General features: G+C 35.0%; 1 protein-coding gene across 3 annotated transcripts in view; it reads left to right on the top strand.

The window, feature by feature from the left end:
* The window catches only part of SLC25A12 (solute carrier family 25 member 12), a 52,766-nt gene that overhangs the window by 9,822 nt on the left and 24,186 nt on the right, over positions 1–18,758 (top strand). For all 3 annotated transcript variants that reach the window (XM_072875205.1, XM_072875207.1, XM_072875206.1), the window contains 5 exons: positions 2,482–2,597; positions 11,630–11,769; positions 14,634–14,780; positions 16,560–16,698; positions 18,037–18,130. In XM_072875205.1, coding sequence (XP_072731306.1) covers positions 2,482–2,597; positions 11,630–11,769; positions 14,634–14,780; positions 16,560–16,698; positions 18,037–18,130 — 636 coding nt within the window. The remainder of the gene's footprint in view (positions 1–2,481; positions 2,598–11,629; positions 11,770–14,633; positions 14,781–16,559; positions 16,699–18,036; positions 18,131–18,758) is intronic.

Raw genomic sequence — 18,758 nt, 5'->3', positions numbered from 1 at the left:
AGAGTTGATGTTTCACATAATGGAGAGTCACAACAGAGCTATACATAATGTCTAAAAGCTATGTTGTGTGGGGAAAAAAGAGCAAAGAGTTGTAGTAGGAAAAAAGGAAAGGTAGGGAAGAATTGTAAACACATGGCTTACTGTGTGTGCCTTTGAAGAGTAACGGTACAGAAGAAATAAGAGGAAAGGAAATTTTTAGAAATGTTACAGATAAAATGAAAGGTGAGTGATTTGATATTGTTACGGACTCTAATGCAGCAGGTTCACTGAATGATACTTGAGTAGCGATTGGGTGGGAAGCTCCATCACTCTGTTTAATCCAGCTCCTGTTATCTCCACCCTAATGGATAATGGAGGATCACAGGGGATATCCCTGCTCTTAGGCATTGCAAATTGAATATATGGAAAGGAAATTGAATGTGTCTATCTCCTTTTGCTGTAGGCACTGTTAAAGTGAGACCTCTGAAGACGGCTTCTTTCAGGTTCAGGCTTCTACAAATGTGTTCTACAGAGATCGTCACTTGATTCTGTCAGTTATAAAGCTTCCTGGTTAGGAATTAATTTGTATGTCAGGTTTATGCTTGTATGTGAGGTATATTTTGAAATGATAGTATTTACAATTATTTTAAATATTATTCTGTTTCTCTGATACTAAACCCTTATTTATCAAGATGATCCTTTGGATGAAATTGACTTTGCATCTGAAGAACCATTCTCACATCTTTGATTTTTGTGGCTAAAGTGTGACAAATTAATATCATAATTCTGTATTTGCCATATCTTAATTCCTTCCAAAATTACTACTTTTTTTCTGCATTTTCTGTATAATGCATATATGCAAGAATGTTAACATATGTAATCTTGTTTGAAGTATCTCAATTCTGCTTTATGTGTACTTTGACAGAGAAAGACTAGATAAACTAATGAATAGTGTGGCTTGATTTTTTTTTTCTTTTTTTTTCTGTAGGGAACAGAATTTATACTTGTCTCTTTAGCAGTAAGCAGTATATGTGTGAAGTAATCACTATGAGCTAATGATCTCCTATGCAGAGTACTAACTTCAGATCAATTATATGCATTTTCTAGGAAAATACACCATCTAGAGTGGTATTCTGTGTTTTAACAGCATCTGCTGAAATAGTGATGTTTTTGTTTAATTTTAAAAATGTAATTAAAATTATTATTCCCACTGATAATTTATTTGATGCTAAAATAGATATCCCATCATTTATTTCTATAAACTGAGCTCAGGAACTTGCAACTGGATGGAATATTCTAAGTCATCAAGCTAAGTCCCCTATTTTTACAAGGATGAAAACACACAGTAGTTTTAATAACCAAGTTTGCTGTTAAAACCTAAGGTTTTGCTTGCAGTTCTGGAAAGGCCACAGTATATGTCTGCTCTAAATATCTTTATGGCAATGTGATTTTGTTCCTGGGCCAACATTATCCTTTATCTTCTCCTGGCTTAGGGCTTATCTTTCTGCAGCTTTTCTTACATACAGCATTAGGATCCCTTTTAAATATTTTTTCTGTTTAGTCAGAATAAGCTGAGTTCCTCTAGAAAAGTTATGATTATCCTAATAAGTTACCTGTGCATACCTTCAAGTCTGAGTTTATATGTATTGAACACAAGGACTTGGATTTCTATGCAACATTCCAGAGATGTTGTGAAAACCCTATCTGGGGATACCACTGCTTCCTTATCTTGCACAGAAACAGCTTTTCCAATGCATCCTGAGTTGCATTTTTCTATATGGTGACTGTCTTGCATACACAGCTCAGAATCTTGTGATCTGGTGTTAGACTCAAATCCTTCCCTGCCTTGGTCATGTCTAACTGTCCTTATGTCCAAAAGTTCTTATAGTTTCTTTCTCTATTTCTTGTCCTCAAGTACATGACTTTGTGGTTCATGTTATATTTGAAGTGTAATATTTATTCTATATACATAGTAAAGTATAACTTTTTCTGAACCTGTTTGTTTTTTATGAATGTTATACGTTGTTTTAAGAAAATACATATATGGTATAGTATATTCCTATACTTCCATTAAACTATCTTTTCTTTCTCAGAAGAAGTAAAAATATAAATTAGTAATATAATGACTGCCCTGCAAATTTCATGGTGGTAGAATTTTGGTGGGGTTTTTATGTCTTAATTTTTAAATGCTGTCTGTATGTTTATACTTACAAGGTAATAAATTGTAGGTGTTCACTGAGAATTTATTATATTTTGTTGTTGATAGATATGAATAATTCAGTCGTTTTATAGAGGAAGAAACTGAGTTGCATAAAGGTTAAGTAACTACTTAAATGTAGCAAATACTTTTTCAGTTTCTAGTGTAGGGTCTTAACTTTTTTATATTAGATTTTTATTTTGATAATTGGATCATACAGTTTCCTAGAGCATCAAACACAAAATATCATTGGTATTGTGAACAATTTTTTGAAATCTTTGTAACTTCTGTATTTTCCTTTGTAGGTTGATTTCCTATCAAGAATTTTTGGCATTTGAATCTGTTTTGTGTACTCCAGATGCAATATTCATTGTTGCTTTTCAGTTATTTGACAAGAGTGGCAATGGAGAAGTAACATTTGGTAAGAATATCTAAAGAAAAACAGTTTAAAGTGATTATAATAGTATAAATTGTAATAATGGGTCATCACCATTGGTGCATAGAAATGCATATTGTGCAGTACTGTACTGATTTCCTAACAGTTTGCATGAGTAAAACATCTTTTTTCTTTCAAGTGATACAAGCTTAAGAAATACATAGAAACAAAATCTATTTTGCTCTGTCTTCTTGAATCAAGATTTTTTCATGTTCAGTAGTTAATACAATGCTGTTTTGTTCAGTGTCATCCTAAGTAAAATTTTATGTCATGGACTTTGAACTTCTTCAGTGATGAGGGATTTTTAAAAATATGTTCTGGATCTCCACATATCTTTGAAGAATTGTCATTAGATACAGTAAGAGCTCAATATAGAAATGAAGGAAGTCTAATCTTTTGAATTCCTAGTTTAGTGTTCCTTTTCTTGAGGAGCAAATCCTACTTTAATGTTATGAGTGTAACTTCCAACTAGATCATATGTTTGAAAAATTAGGAAGAAAATATGGTCTTTAAGTTTTGTTACTTTTTTCTTCCTAATCATATAAATTAGTAATTGGACAAAATTATTTGGGCTAACTATACTGCTTTATGATGTTGCTAAATAACTGTTATTGACATTGCAGTTTAAGGAGGACTAGGTTTTATTTTTAAAACTTATGTTTATGAAAATTACATAAATCAATGCTAAGAATTTCAATAAAATGGAATGAGAATTAAATGTTATTTCTATCCAAAAGAATAAAGCTCTCAATAAAGAAAATATAAACTATGCTTGGATTTGTAACCACTTGCTGTTTGTACTATCTGATTCTTACGAAAATTGTTGCAACTTGTTGGAAAAAAAAAAAAGCAAGGGTCTTTTTATTGAAACAAACTGCTTGACTTATGATGTCTGTTAAATTACATGGTTAACTGAAGGGTCAAATACTAAACAATTTGGATACACGACATCTTGAAAAGAAAATCTTTTAGAACTTAAGTGAAGGTGAAGTCAGTAAATGCAGTCATTAGGAAGTAGACAAACTACTACAATCAGTGTGACCATGTTAATGATGGTATATTTAATAATCACAAAATGGGGATATGCACTTTGTAGCTCTCATGAACACACCTGAAATAGCTGGTTCCGAAAATGAACAAAAAGTAATTTCAGATTGTATACAGATTCCTCAGTCAGACTGAGGATTGTTATTTTTATGAGCACATCATTATATTAAAGGCTAAAAGAACAACACAAACAAGAGAAACTGTAAAACAGAAAATGGCACAATTTTTTCCATATCTTTCTTGCTGAATTTTTTTTATAAGGCTGATAAATCATAAATAGGAAACTCTTTAGGGAATTTAAAATTTACTATTGGTTTCTTGTTTTTACAAAATTAATTATATTGCAATTATCACTGTATTTAATGGTATGTTGTAACATATCAGTGGTGCATATTTTTGTGCTACAGTTCCCACATTTATTGCTGCTTTTTTGCTTTTTGTTGTTGTTATTTGTAACATGGGCTACTTATTTTTGCTTCATAGGCCTACCATACAAATTAATGCATGTGGGAAAAACATGAATGATGATATATGTCATGTTCCGAATTTGGTAACTGCAGTCAATTTCCAAGTCAGTCTTGTGGCCTATAGAGGCTGTTCTATAAATGAGTCCTGCACTCTTTCATTTTCACACCACATAAACAAAAAGGCACAGAGTTTAGTTTCATGTAAAAACAGGAGAATATATAAAATCAGGTCTTAAAGTGAAAAGTTGTAATAAATTATTAGAAATATACTGAAATGGAGTAAGTTTAGCCAATCGGTGTGAGAATTGCTATCAGACAAGTCAGCTCTCTTTTATGAGTGTGTAATGTATCCAGTCTGCAGATAAACCATATTGGTTATGGGAGCAAGCATGAGTCAAGATTTTCCTAACTCAGATGCAATGCTATGTGGATGTGATTGCATTGATTCCAAAGCTAACTCAAGCCAGTAAGTCTTGCCAGAAGTGACATGGATTTACTGAGGTTTTTCTGCACTGTGCATCTGGAACAAGGGGTGGAGGTGCTGGGAAGTGGAACACAGAATCAACTTGGGTCTGTTAGGCCAGTAACTTGAACCCAACACTGGCTTTGCTGGATGTGAGATAGTGTCTCAAAATCATTCGGGTATGACTGAATGGCATTTTCAAAAAATGTCCTTATCTGCTCAAATTTTCAGTTATTTGGAGGAAGTTAAGTGTACTCATTGATTTTTAGAGGTGTCTCTGTATTTGAAAGCAAGTTGCTCCAGTCAGGTTCACATCTCCTTTTTAGGATTTATTTACAGTCATGGACTCGGACCATACTTGAGCACTTCAGCTTCTTGCAGTCCTCTTTAGCCTCAATCTGCCACTTGTCTCTTCAAAAGTTTAGCTTCCAACTCTCCAATGAGGAAACTATTAATTAAATTGTATTACAGAAGAACCTCTGTCTTATCAGTTGAGAAATGGAAGAGGACAAAGAGTTCATGATTCCTTAGAAACTATTTGGTAGAAATACTTGTCAGCTATGCTATGCTAATCAATGTCTTTGTCTTTGTCTGTGCAATATCATATGTTAATTGGGATTGTTGAAACAGGAAGCTGCCTGTCACTTTAATGTCATCTACTTTTTATTGCTTTGGGACATTTTTCCAGGAGTTTTGGACATCCAGAAATCCTGTATGAATGACTGCCATAAATGTACAGATGGTGTGCTGCAATATTTGTATAGTGGGTCCATTGCAAGAACATGAAATTGGACCTACTTTGGATGAGCAAACTGTACAGCATGCTCAGTACTCTTTACATGTTTCAGCTGCACTGGACTTGCTGTCAGCTTGGTGAATAAAAAGCAATAAAATGACTATTTTAATAACGCATTGATACAAGTGACAGTGTAGTTTAAATTACTTTTTAATCATGGAGAAATAGAAAAAAAGCATTTCTTTTCCCGATTAAATGCTTGTACGTCTTCATAAATGATTCCCAGGTGAATGTTTTATGGGAAATGTGTTGCTGGTGAGCCCTTACAATATTGCTTTAACCATAAAATATTTAAAAGGTAACAGCTACAGCTGATAAAGAAAAGTGGTTTTGTTTTTTTTTTTTTCATGCATTGTCTTTCTTGTTATGGGTTACTATCTGTAGCCAGAGAAGACTGACAACCACTTTGCTTTTTTGATCATGGGATGTAACTGACTAAGCTACTTAACATGAGTGAGATATTTAAAAACACTGCATAAAATTAATGCTGTTGTACTAAGGAAGCTTCTTTTTATTGCTATCCTGTGCAGCTCTTTTGACCCAAATTCACGTTAAAGCAAACCTGAATATTAAATCTGCACAAGCTTCAATGTTGAAGCAGATAATCCTTATTGTGGTTAAAAGGTGAAGTCTGTGACTATCACTGAAACTTCTCTCAAAAATAGGTTGTCTAGCTGGAAGTAAAAGGTTTCTTTGTAATTTATTCCTTCAGCAAACCATACAATGATCTGAACTGTATCACTTTTAAGTGGAATGTACAATTTCAAGGCTTTTTCCAGCTGCTCTTCCTTCTAGAGTCATCACAAAGAAACCCATTCTCTGATAAACTGGAGAATTTCAGAGACACTCTTTTAGTTAAATACCCATGCTAGTATGGATAGAAAGATAGAACTAAAATAATGAGATTTTGAAACAATTTTACTGCCTTCATGTTCGTGATTCTTCTGTATTCAGAATTTTTACGTTATTTTGGAGATAATTGGAAAACATTTATGTAACTGAATATAAGGCTTTTAAAAACATCCTGCAGCTCAAAATCTAATTAAAAATATTTTGCAGAGTATAATGGCTTCTTCTTTAAAGGCACTGCGCGGAGTAAGGGAATTGGATACCTAGTAATGCAACTATGTGAAAATTACCATGATATTGGTGAACTTAAATAATAAACATCAGTGTAATAGTTTCAGAAGTTGGGTATATGGTGATACTGAAATCTTGTCCATCTATTTTCTTAAATTTTAATCTGGAAGAGAAAGTTCAGATTTCCCTTAATCAGGACATAGAGTTTGAGGACACTGGAAGAAGGTGAGTGAGAAGAACAAGAGAAAGGAGTTGAATATATGTTGTTATAGTTCTTTGCTTTTGAGTATTATTTTTCACGAAACACAGATCACTGCTAGTACTTGCTCCTCCACCATTCCCAAAAGAGCAATTGGATTGAAAATGCTAGGATTTGGATTTAATCTTAAGAGTTCTGCTTTATAAAATATCCTTTGCAACCATAAAGGCTGGAAACCTTCTAAAATGTAAATGGGAGAACATCTCATAATCACATGGCTACAAATCTGAGGATATAAGAAAAACACCGTGTTTTTATCAAGTGCACTGTAAACTAGAACTGCTATTTTTCTTGGCTTCCTGGTAGCCATTACTTAGCTGCCTGTTTCCAAGATGTCTTTTGCTTAACACATGCAGATAATGTAGGAAACATCACTGTATGTTATGACTTTCTTTTGTCCTCTTTTTTTTGGTTGTTTTTTTGTTTATTTCCTGTTGTATGATTCTTTCCAGTTTAAACCACAGTTTTAAACACTTGTGAACAGTGCAGGATGGGAGCCCTTCCCTATTTTTTATAATAATAATATAGTATTAAGTTCAAAACCATAGTTCAGCAATGGTTCCGTTCTGTTCAGAGGGAACGGAAAAGGAGAACACGTTAAAATTATACCGATTGACAATTTGTTGTTAAGGCTGTCACTAATCTTAACCTTAAGCAGAATTACTAATCTTTTAAAAATAAGAGTAGAAATACAATGTAACAATTTCTAGTTTAGCTTTCTCACTTTTCCTGCCACTTGTCATTTTGTTCTCACATCAAAATAATTATTGTATTATCTACATTTGGATCACTCTTAATGTACTTCTGTTGCATCAGGTGCTACAAAAAAAGCCTTTTTGCCTTTAACTGTGATTTTTTTATTTTATGCTTGAAAGTGAAAATATGTAAAATTTGCTGTTAGCAGAAATAGTGAAAAATAGCAACATAGAATACGTTAAAATGCATTATGTACATGAAGGCTGAAATATGTACAAATGGGGCTGTAGATGACTGAGTAGACATTTAAAAAAACCCCAAACTATTAAACAACAAACCTTTAGCATACTTACACTAGTACTTAAAACTATCACATTTATGTTTTTGTGTCTCTAACAAGCACGATTGATGTTCTGTCACTGGTGAGAGGGAATGGCAAACTCTGTTAACAGGTTGATAGCACTGGAATTGTGTGAGGTTTCCACTCTGCTTCTTGGGGAGCTGATAAGTCAAAATAAATAACAAGTACTACCTCAAGGCTTACTTGGGCTATTGAGCTCATCCCCACCATGGGCCATCCATAAGACATCATAGTGTTTATAACTTAAAGTATTCTTCCTCCTTCTGTGAAATTCAGTATTGCCTAAAAACTTTGTTTATCTTATATCATTTTTCTGAGCCCGATGGGTAACGGTGTTTGATGGAGGTTGAGCCAGTCATGTGTACGCTGCCTGCAGATAGCTGCTCCAGGCATCTATAATTTGTTTAAAATGATTGGGTGGGGAAATTCTGAAGCAATCTTGAGAGAATGCGTGTTGCCTTGGAGGTAATGTACTAGTGCACTAGAGTAGTAGGTTTATTGTTCCTGGGGCTGATGGTAAGTTGAGTATGTCATCAGGCTGCTGACTTGTATGCCTATCTGAGAAGAAAATGCATTGCTATAAGCCTGGAAAGAAAGTTATCAGCTCAGTAGGAAAGAATTCCACTGTGGAAAGGTGAGCAAAGAGTAGGAGAAGACATTAGTAAATGAGCAACATGTATTGACAGGGACAATGAATGCATTCTGTAAAATGTCATACTAAAATGAAAGGGTTTAAAAATAATTTGCTGTTTGCCCCCTGCAGAATAGCTCTGTTGGAAATTTGAAGTACTTGTAGTTTATCTTAATTTAGAAGCATTACTGGGTTTTGACTGAGGGAGATAAAAAAGAGCAAAAAACCCCAGCATCTGTACCTTAATGTTACTTGTTTTCTTTGTTAGTGCTTTGCTTCTGCTGTGAAAAAAATAAATTAAAAATAAGACATTTGATCATAATTCAAAGTGGTGAAAGTGTAGGTGATGATCACATTATGTATAATTTCTGAAATGTGATTGTCCATTTGCTGCTTCTCATCACATGAGTTGTTAGTTGTGGTGATAGCTATTTCCTTTAATATAAGAGAATAGCCAACAAAATTGGATTAAGAAGGTATTCTTGATATATTTTGAAGAAAGCATCGCTACTCTTGGGTAGAAGTACTAAATTTTAGTGCTTATCTAGAAATGTTTGAGAATCCCAAATGGCTTTGGAAAATTGTATTTAGAGTTTCAATGGTTTTAACTGTGTCAGTTATTCACAACAGGTACATGATTTAGCTCCTGTACCCCAAATGTTTCATAAACAAAGCCAACATGGAATTAATTAAGCATTAGATACAACAGCATATCCTTAAACCCAGACTACTGTAATACATGCAGTATACATTAGTGATTGTGAGTGATTGCCTGTAGAAGAAAAATGAATGGGACACCTCAGTTTTCAGAGAAGCAACAGGCTAATTTGGATACCATTTTTTAAAGCTAGTTAGCCACTACTGGGATTCTTCAAGTACCAATACACTCAACTAACGAATATAAATTTATTAATTCATTTACCAGTCTTATCTTTATATGCTGAAGAATCTTGACTTGTGATGCGTTGAAGACTAGTTGTAAATGTTTTTAAGAAGGAAAAATCAATAGCATAGGAAACTGATTCTTGGTTGTTTAAGTAGTGTACAATTAAATGCTTGAATGAGAATTATGAAAAGACCAGGGGCTTAAGTCTAATTAAAAATAATTGAAAGATTTGTCTATATGAGCACGTATGAATAATTTCTTAGAGGAAAAAAGTAAGACTTTTTTTTTTTTAACCTTTCTCTAAGGTTAAAAGAAGCAATCATTGGAAACAATTGAAATACAATTTAAATTTTCTGGCTGCTTCAGCATGTTCTTTCCTAAGTTTTCATTAGGAGAACTTGGTGTATATTAGAAGTCAGTTTTACAGATGTGTAAGTAGTCATTAGTTGGCACCCTGTTTGTATGTTAGTAGCCAAGCCAATAGACCCAATTAAGCAGGCCTGTCTTCTGTTCTGTTCACAGTTCAGTGCCATTTTGCAAGCTCAATAGTGAGCTGCACTGATCTGTTTGTGTTTGTAGTACATGAAGGCTCTAGGTAGTTTGGTCAGAAGCTGCAGTAAATCAGTGGTAGGTGGGGAATTTAAATTTACCTCTCCTGGTTCCTTGATCTCTAGCAATGATGAATAAATCTACTACAGACAAAACTTTCAATGGAAGTATGGCAAAATAAAATAGTTTAGTACTATGTATTGGGTGCTTTATCTCTCATTTTCTTAACCCTCACTTTGCATATTGATACCAGTGAATAGATATGAGTGGACAGTTACAAGTAGTCAGGGTAGTTTTTTAAGTTTCCTGTTTATCCAAACAACTCCTTTAGCCTACCTTGCAGTGGAAACTATGGTTTAAATTGCATTTTTTTTACTATAGTCTGTATTTGACCTTTAAGTAAGGGCTAAATTACAGTTAAATCGCTTACTAGCCATAATCTGCCCTTTGAATATGTAATCTCAAACTAACTGTGAAGCAGGTGATCTAGCCAGGGAATCCTACTTTGTATGTCCCCGTTCTGAGACAGATTTGTTCTGAACATTCCCTTTCCTTTCCCCACTGAAAAGATAAAACCATATAGTGATTTGCCTAGATTTAATCTAGAACTAGTAGAATGGCTATAGAATTGAAAGAATGAATGAATCAAGTAGTCCTTTAGCATAGAGAAAGCAACACATTTACTCCAAGTAAATAGCTCTTGATGGAATTATCAAATGATATTAAAGTGCTTTTCATTGCATTTTGTCTTTTAGCAGAACTGTTTACTCTAAACGTAGAAGAGGTGTGTTTTCCGCTAAAATATTTTGTGCTTTGTTTTAAATTTAAGCTACGTGCCACATTTTATTTTGGTTGTTAGGAGGTTCTAGGTTAGTTGATAAAAACAAATCAATTCAGGTACTTTGAAGTAGATTTTGAAAAGTGTTCATGTGGTGTGGATAGACGTCCAGTTATACTGTTTATGTGGTTAGACAATCTGCACAAAAAGCAGGCTTCTTTTGCAGTATGGCAATGCTGTGTATGAATAATGCATGCTTTTTTTTCAGATGAGGTTTTTGACTGAATTCAGATAATACATTTGGCATTGAGATTTCAGTTGTACAGCATACATATGGAGAATTCCATATTCTGAAATGACAGTTTTTTTCTTTACTTCATTTAAAAGAGGACATCTCTATCTTCACTTATCTTAAAACATTTTAATAACTGAGACTACCAATTATGTTTTATAGGATTTGATTTTTGTGCTAAGGCTTTATCAAAAGCTTTTAATAAGGTGCTTTCTGCTGAGTTAATGATATGTTTTAGATGGCATTTCTTATACCTATCTTCAATAGACATAGTCAGACAGTGTGATTGTAATAATCAAGTTTCAATCAAACCATACTTAGTATGACAAATATCACGTGAGATTGTAGTGCAGGTATTCGTGCTCTTGATAAAGGGCTTAATTTGACTCCTAGCAGAGACAGAGAACCACTATTGATTTTTATATCAGAATGCAAAATAGCTCTTATTTGTCATGTATGAGGGAAATTGCTTCTTAATTAAAACTAAATAAAACACTCACTCCAAGGTTTTATGCAGTAATACAAGAAGTATCATGTTGTGTCGCAAATGTGTTCTTGTACAGGTCTGTAAAGGTTTGGTTAGCAATTATTCTTAACAAACTAAAACACTTCTTAAACAGCTGTTTAAAACATCATTTGTTTGTATCCTTCCTGGAATGTTTGAGATTTACTGTACCCCAAAGCTGACTTGTTGTTTTTCCCTCCCCCAAAGCAAATGTCAAAGAAATATTTGAACAAAGTATTATTCATCTTCAAATCCCCTTCAACTGGGACTGTGAGTTCATTCGACTGCATTTTGGACATAACAGGAAGAAGCATCTTAACTATTCAGAGTTCACTCAGTTTCTTCAGGTCAGTTATTAACCTTCTTCCAAAGTAGAACTGAAATTCATTTTCACTTCTAATAATACACTAATACCATTATAAATTTTGAGCTTATTCTGGCAGTGATAATCATTATCTGATACTAATCCTGACAGTTATGATGAACTGTTATTTCTCCATACCAGTTCTGTAAACAGTGTGTACTGGTTGTGCTTTAACTCGAATACCATCCTATTAAAAAATTGGACTAAATATGCTGCTTTTGAAATTAAGCATTTTACTGATTGTTGTTAAACTGGATTGAGGGTCTACTTTTTCTGTCAGAGGAATTTAATAGCAAAACTAACCTCTACCAGAGAAAGATTGCGTGCTTAATATAAGCAGTTGTTATTAACCATATAACCTCCCATATAAAGGTTTTAGCTTCTTTAACATTTCTTTTAGTTTTATAAACATTATCCTAATACTTACCCTTTTTTTTCTCTCACTGGCATGCATGCTACCACACATATATTGGGAATTTGGTCTTAAATACAGCCAACTTCGCAGGAGGCAAATCTGCTTTCCTGAGATGTTGCTGAAGCACCCTCTAGGAATCAGGCTTTAAAGGATCTCACTCCTAGGAATGGACTTTGTGCTAAACCAAAAAGTTACAGTAAAAACATATTATGAATTTAACATTATACTAGAAGGAAGTAAAGGAAGACATCAGTTATAAAGGATGGAGAAGGAGGAAAGTAGGAGAAATGTACATTTTATAATTCATGAGAAAGGAGTTCACAGAATTGTAGGTAATGGCACTGAATTCCATAAATTAATATGCAGTGATCACCTCATGATAAAACATGATCTCATGCAGTGATCACCTCATGATGAAAACTTAAAGTTTTTTGTCTAGTAGACCTGAAGAAAAATAGATTATGCACTTCCAGAGCTGACCTTTGGTACAAAATAGTTCCGACATAATGTCTTAAAAGTAGGGAGTGATAGATGTGCTTTGATATAATCTGTGATTATTGTCCAGGATAAAAATAGATCATAGAATCATAGAATAGTTTGGATTGGAAGGGACCTTTAAAGGTCATCTAGTCCAACCCCCCTGCAGTGAGCAAGGACATCTTCAACTAGATCAGGTTGCTCAGAGCCCCATCCAACCTGACCTTGAATGTTTCCAGGGATGGGGCATCTACCACCTCTCTGGGCAACCTGTTCCAGTGTTTCACCACCCTCATCGTAAAAAATTTCTTCCTTGTACCTAATCTGAATCTACCCTCTTTTAGTTAAAAACCCTTACCCCTTCTCCTATTGCATTAAAACCATTCCCCCTTGTCCTATTGCAACAGGCCCTACTAAAATGTCTGTCCCCATCTTTCTTATAAGCCCCCTTTAAGTATTGAAAGGCCACAAGAAAGTCTCCCTGGAGCCTTCTCTTCTCCAGGCTGAACAACCCCAACTCTCAGCCTTTCCTCATAGGAGAGGTGTTCCATCCCTCTGATTGTTTTTGTGGCCCCTTCTGGATCTGCTCCAACAGGTCCATGTCCTTCCTGTACTGAGCTGTATCTAGATCTAGAGCAGATTCCAGGAAAACATGTCTAACTAGATAGGATCTGAAGTCTATATTGTAAATTGAGATACGGGAGTTTGGCACAGTCTTTCAAGGCTGCGGTATAACTTGATGTTACTTTCAAGGAATAAACTGTGTCCTGCATTTGATACTACATATTTTAAGAGATCCCAGGCACAAATTCAGGACACTAGTGCAGAAAAAACCCAGATTGCTAGTGAGAAGAATCTTTTTGTTGGGAACCCAGAGCAAAGTGATAACTGCCTGTTCTATTTTTATGTTTATTGTTCCAAGATACTGTCATGTAAGATACAGTAACCTCTTACTGTCATCATATAATAAAAACCATTAGTGTAGGGAAGGGTAGTATGGGCTGCGGTAATTTCAATATGTACACAAGTTGGATATTGCTGTCCCTCCTTTTAGATCAGGTTGGTTTTCCTCTTTGGTCTGACAGCATCTTGTGGGGTTTGGGACTTGGATCAGAGCAGGCTTGTTGCACTCTGATCTAGAAAACCTTGATCTTGAGGTTATGAGACTTGAGAAATTACTGTAAAGGTGATATAAGCTAGATAGTTTGCCATCTTCTTATTGTCTGTCAGAACATAGTTATTATTTTAGCTGCTTCTAGAGGTCTGAATGACAGCTGAATGTGTTTTATTGTTTGCTTGAATAGAAGGAAACAACTTTTTCTGGACATAGAATTTACAACCATCATTATTATCTTGAGGTTAGGTTACTGCAGTGTGCTTTATATGAAGGTTTTTACAGATTGTATAGGAGTTTTAAATTGCCTGAAATGAGTCACCATTTCTGACATTATTGGAGGTAGCTGTTGCGGGCCATCTAAATCTATATTATATGATTTTCACTGTCCTCCTGTTTATTTTCAAGTACTTTTCAATGAGTTAGTTTATAATAGCCCAGTCATATTTCATCTTGGATGTGTAAGAGATCAGCTTACTTCAAGTCTTTAAGATCAATATCAGAAGTTTCTCTAGTAGTTAAGTATTTAATAAAGGAATAGATAGCAGACTGGACATGGGTATGTGAAGTTTATTTCTCAGATCATTTAGTGAAAGTGCATATTTCCTTACAGTTGAATTGAGGCTTTTCTTTGACAGAGGAATGAATCTGTGGATAGAATCAGTATGCAGACTTCTTGTTTTAGTTGAGCTGGCCTTTAAGTTTAAACTGCATTTGTGCTGTGGTCTACATGCACAGATGTATTGAGGCATGCTGTAAGAATATGAAATTAGTGAGAGTTTTGTGAACAGCGAGTTACAAAATTTGCTTCTAATGTGCTATTTCTGAATATTCATTCTAGGAGCTGCAGTCAGAACATGCAAGACAAGCCTTCACATTGAAGGACAAAAATAAAAGTGGTATGATAACTGGGCTGGACTTCAGTGACATCATGGTTACCCTTCGCTCGCATATGCTAACTCCATTTGTGGAAGAAAATTTAGTTTCAGTAAGTGTAAAGAAAAGTGCCTTGAATTCAGCGTTCAATAGCTGTAATGTTTTCAGATGTTACTGCTTCTCTCCCACTTTGTCGTCTTCTACCTGTTTATCACTGCCTTGGTGCTAGAGATTATCACCTTCACAATAGAGCGGGCAGGGTGAAACATGGCAGCACTCATTGGCTGCAGCAGTGGAAAAGTTTGGCAGTCTGGTTTACGTGCTTAAAGTGCCATTGGAAACAGTTTGAGTTAGTCTACTATACTTTCCACTGAAGCAGGGCAAAACTGTACTTGGCACAGAAAGAACATTCATTTAGGACAAAACCATCTAATTTTTACATTTGAATTTATGACAGATCTCAAAAGGTGGAGACTACTTACGATTTTGTCCTTTTATATACTCTTACATTCTTTTATTTTTCAGATCGGAATTTGGAAAATCAGTATGTAGATTCTAGAGGTAGAATGGTTACAGCTGTGATAGTCTGGCAAGATCTGTAGGTAAAGCAATGACATAAAAGTTATAATCTAAAAGTATATAGTATAAAAAGTATGTAAGAATGAAAATTATATAAAATATAAAGTAATAAGAGTGGCTGGAAAGCTGCCCAGCAGAGAAGGACCTGGGGGTGTTGGTTGACAGCTGGCTGAATATGAGCCAGCAGTGTGCTCAGGTGGCCAAGGCAGCCAACAGCATCCTGGCTTGTATCAGGAATAGTGTGGCCAGCAGGACTAGGGCAGTGATCGTCCCCCTGTACTCAGCACTGGTGAGGCCACACCTCGAATACTGTGTTCAGTTTTGGGCCCCTCACTACAAGAAAGACATTGAGGTGCTGGAGCGTGTCCAGAGAAGGGCAACGAAGCTGGGGAAGGGTCTGGAGCACAAGTCTGATGAGGAGCGGCTGAGGGAACTGGGGTTGTTTAGCCTGCAGAAAAGGAGGCTGAGGGGAGACCTTATCGCTCTCTACAACTACCTGAAAGGAGGTTGTAGGGAGGTGGAGGTCGGCCTCTTCTCCCAAGTAACAAGTGATAGGATGAGAGGAAATGGCCTCAAGTTGCACTAGGGGAGATTTAGACTGGATATTAGGAAATTTTACTTCACTGAAAGGGTTGTCAAGCATTGGAACAGGCTGCCCAGGGAAGTGGTTGAGTCCCCATCCCTGGAGGTATTTAAAAGACGTTTGGATGAGGTGCTTAGGGACATGGTTTAGTGGTGGACTTGGCAGTGTTAGGTTAACGGTTGGCCTTGATGATCTTAAAGGTCTTTTCCAACCTATACGATTTTGTGATTCTGTGATTTTGTAATAACTTTTATCTTACTATTTTACCTATAAATCTTGCCTTGCCTAACTAATAAGGCATACTGTCTTCCATAAAATTTATAGTATCTACAAAGTTTAGACTTCTAAATAAATGGTCACTGCTGTATGTGATGCAAGAAGTCAGTTCATGCCTTTATCTAAAGTAGCATTTACATGCATTTCTCTATTAGAAATAGAGAGTATTAGAAAAATACTGTGACACGTTTAGTGAGTGTATCAGATAAATTGAATAATAATCTACTTAAATGATTATTTCCTGATTGTTTCAATGTTCAGTTTTTACCAAAAAATAGTATCCTGTCTAATAATTCTCCCCTCATGTTTCTATTAAAAATATCTTAAAGTTACAGGAATAGAAAGATCTCTTTAATTCTTTCCTTATTTGCCCAAATGGATGTTTCTGTAATTTGTAATAAGATCTTGTAAAAGGGCTTAAGGCACTTAACTGCATTCATTTAATTTTTAAAGGTAGCTGGTGGAACTGTTTCACATCAGGTCAGCTTCTCCTACTTCAATGCATTTAATGCCCTTTTGAATAACATGGATCTTGTTAGGAAGATATACAGTAATATAGCAGGTACAAGAAAAGATGTTGAAGTCACAAAAGGTAAAGTATATTTCCTACATTTTACTACATTTTTTACTACATTTTCTACATTTTTTAGTTCTGTCCAATTTGTAATCTGGTGTTGCATATGGGTTAAGGCAAGTCAGAAGCTGCAATAGTATGCAAGGTTAGGGCTACTGTGAAAGTGTTTAAAGGGTGATTTTCATCCTCACAGGTTAGTAATGATTTTCAGCTAGCTCATTGAAGAATTGGGATTCTGGCAGGAGCCGTGTTGGCCTTATTAGTTTGAATAGATAACTGCAAGTCAGTATATTATGGAGGATTTTACCACTCCTTGAAAGGGATGCATGGTTGCTTAGAGATAGAAAGTTCCTAGGGAATGTGATAGAATGGATTAAGTTTGAAAATTCATTATCAGTAATCTCCATGTTGTTTAGCTCTAGTTACTTTATCCATAATTAAATCTTTTTTAGAAAAATGGTAATAATTTATGACTACTTAGTGCTTACTTGCCTGAGTGGTTTTATATACAGTTTATGACTTAGGACATAGCTAATCCCTGTGCATATGAAAGGTTGCCATATTTCAGTCTTGCCGCAGGCATGAGTGGATTGCTTTTGTAGTCATTTAATGACAGACTTTATCACCAATTTTATTACCTGTATGGATGGGACCAGCAAAGCATGCCAAGTTCCTTTTTTTTCTTCTTTGTTTGGCTTATGTTCATATGCTCTGCATACCTTTGTCCCTAAAGGAAAGCATAAAATGCTTCTCCTCATCCTCCAAATTGTGCTAACAAATGGCCTAGCAATGTTTTTTGGTGCAGATGCATAAATACATCTTGCTTGGATTTGTGTTGTGAAGAAAAGCTACTGTGTTTTCACTGCTCAGACTTGTTTACTGCAGCTTGCTAGTTATGTCATGAACATGTCATGTAATTTGGCTAGATGAATACCTAAGCTTGGGGTCATTCAGAGCTAGCTGAGAAAGAAATCTGGATATAAAGGCAATAGATAAGTTAGTTGCCCTTAAAGCTGTGAATAATGGACCATTATTCTGTTCTGTTTTGCAGAACTTCAGAAAGAAGAACCACAAATTGTGGGTGTGGTTTTATTAAGCTTGCTAATATGAGGATTTTTGTTGACTTTGATGAATTCTTACCATAAATCAGAGTTGTGGAGTCAGACTTGCTCTGTGTTGAAAAGGCCTGTTTCAAGATAGATGTTCCCCTAAAGATATCTTTTCCCTTTGCATTATGTATTTTGCTTCTTGGTGATAGCTTTCATTTTTATGATATTAAAGTTATTTGTGAGCATTTAAAGAGGAAATTTGACAAATAACACAATTGTGTTATTTCTCTTTCCCTTTTAAATCCAGAGGAGTTTACCCACTTTGCAATCCGATTTGGACAAGTTACACCACTGGAAATAGATATTCTCTACCAACTTGCAGATTTATACAATGTTACTGGGTAACATAATAATTTTATCATTTTACAGTCATTATTTTGCTGTTTTCTGTGTGAAAACTACTCATTTTCATCTTAATTTTAAAAGTTGTGTGTTCCATTGTATTTCATTACAGTAATTTATTCAATGTAAACTGACTTTGGTGTATGCATGGGTTTTGTAAGTGAATTGTGTACATCGAGCACAATTATTAATTGTCATATTATAGGTATACATGTAAAATAGCAAAATGCATTACAGTAGTCCCAAAAGGCTACAATACACTGGTATTATTAACTTTAAGTATTGATGATGTTTTGCCTGGGTCTTTAACGCATGTGAAATCTTAGATAGGGACACCTAGAAATAGTTTAATTTGTGTATTATATCCTTTATTACTAGTAATCAAGAACTTGCTTCTGAATAATCCAAGCTCCCTTTATCTCCACTTGTGAGCTACAAGAAGAGAATGCCTTTCTAACTCCAAGGATTCTTTATTGCAGTGTAGCAGACTTCTTAGATGTGCATTCAAATATGACAGGTGGTTCTTTTTAAACTCAGGATGTATTCTCTGGGGTGTGGCCAGGAATACTGTATTGAATGTTGATGTTTTATCTAACAGTAATTTGCTTTTCTCTGCCTTGTGTAAAG

The sequence above is a fragment of the Ciconia boyciana genome, chromosome 10 (assembly GCF_034638445.1).
Source record: "Ciconia boyciana chromosome 10, ASM3463844v1, whole genome shotgun sequence".
Classification (NCBI taxonomy): Eukaryota; Metazoa; Chordata; class Aves; order Ciconiiformes; family Ciconiidae; genus Ciconia; species Ciconia boyciana.
The sequence above is the reverse complement of the archived record's forward strand: the minus strand, read 5'-3'. Positions and strand labels throughout refer to the sequence as shown.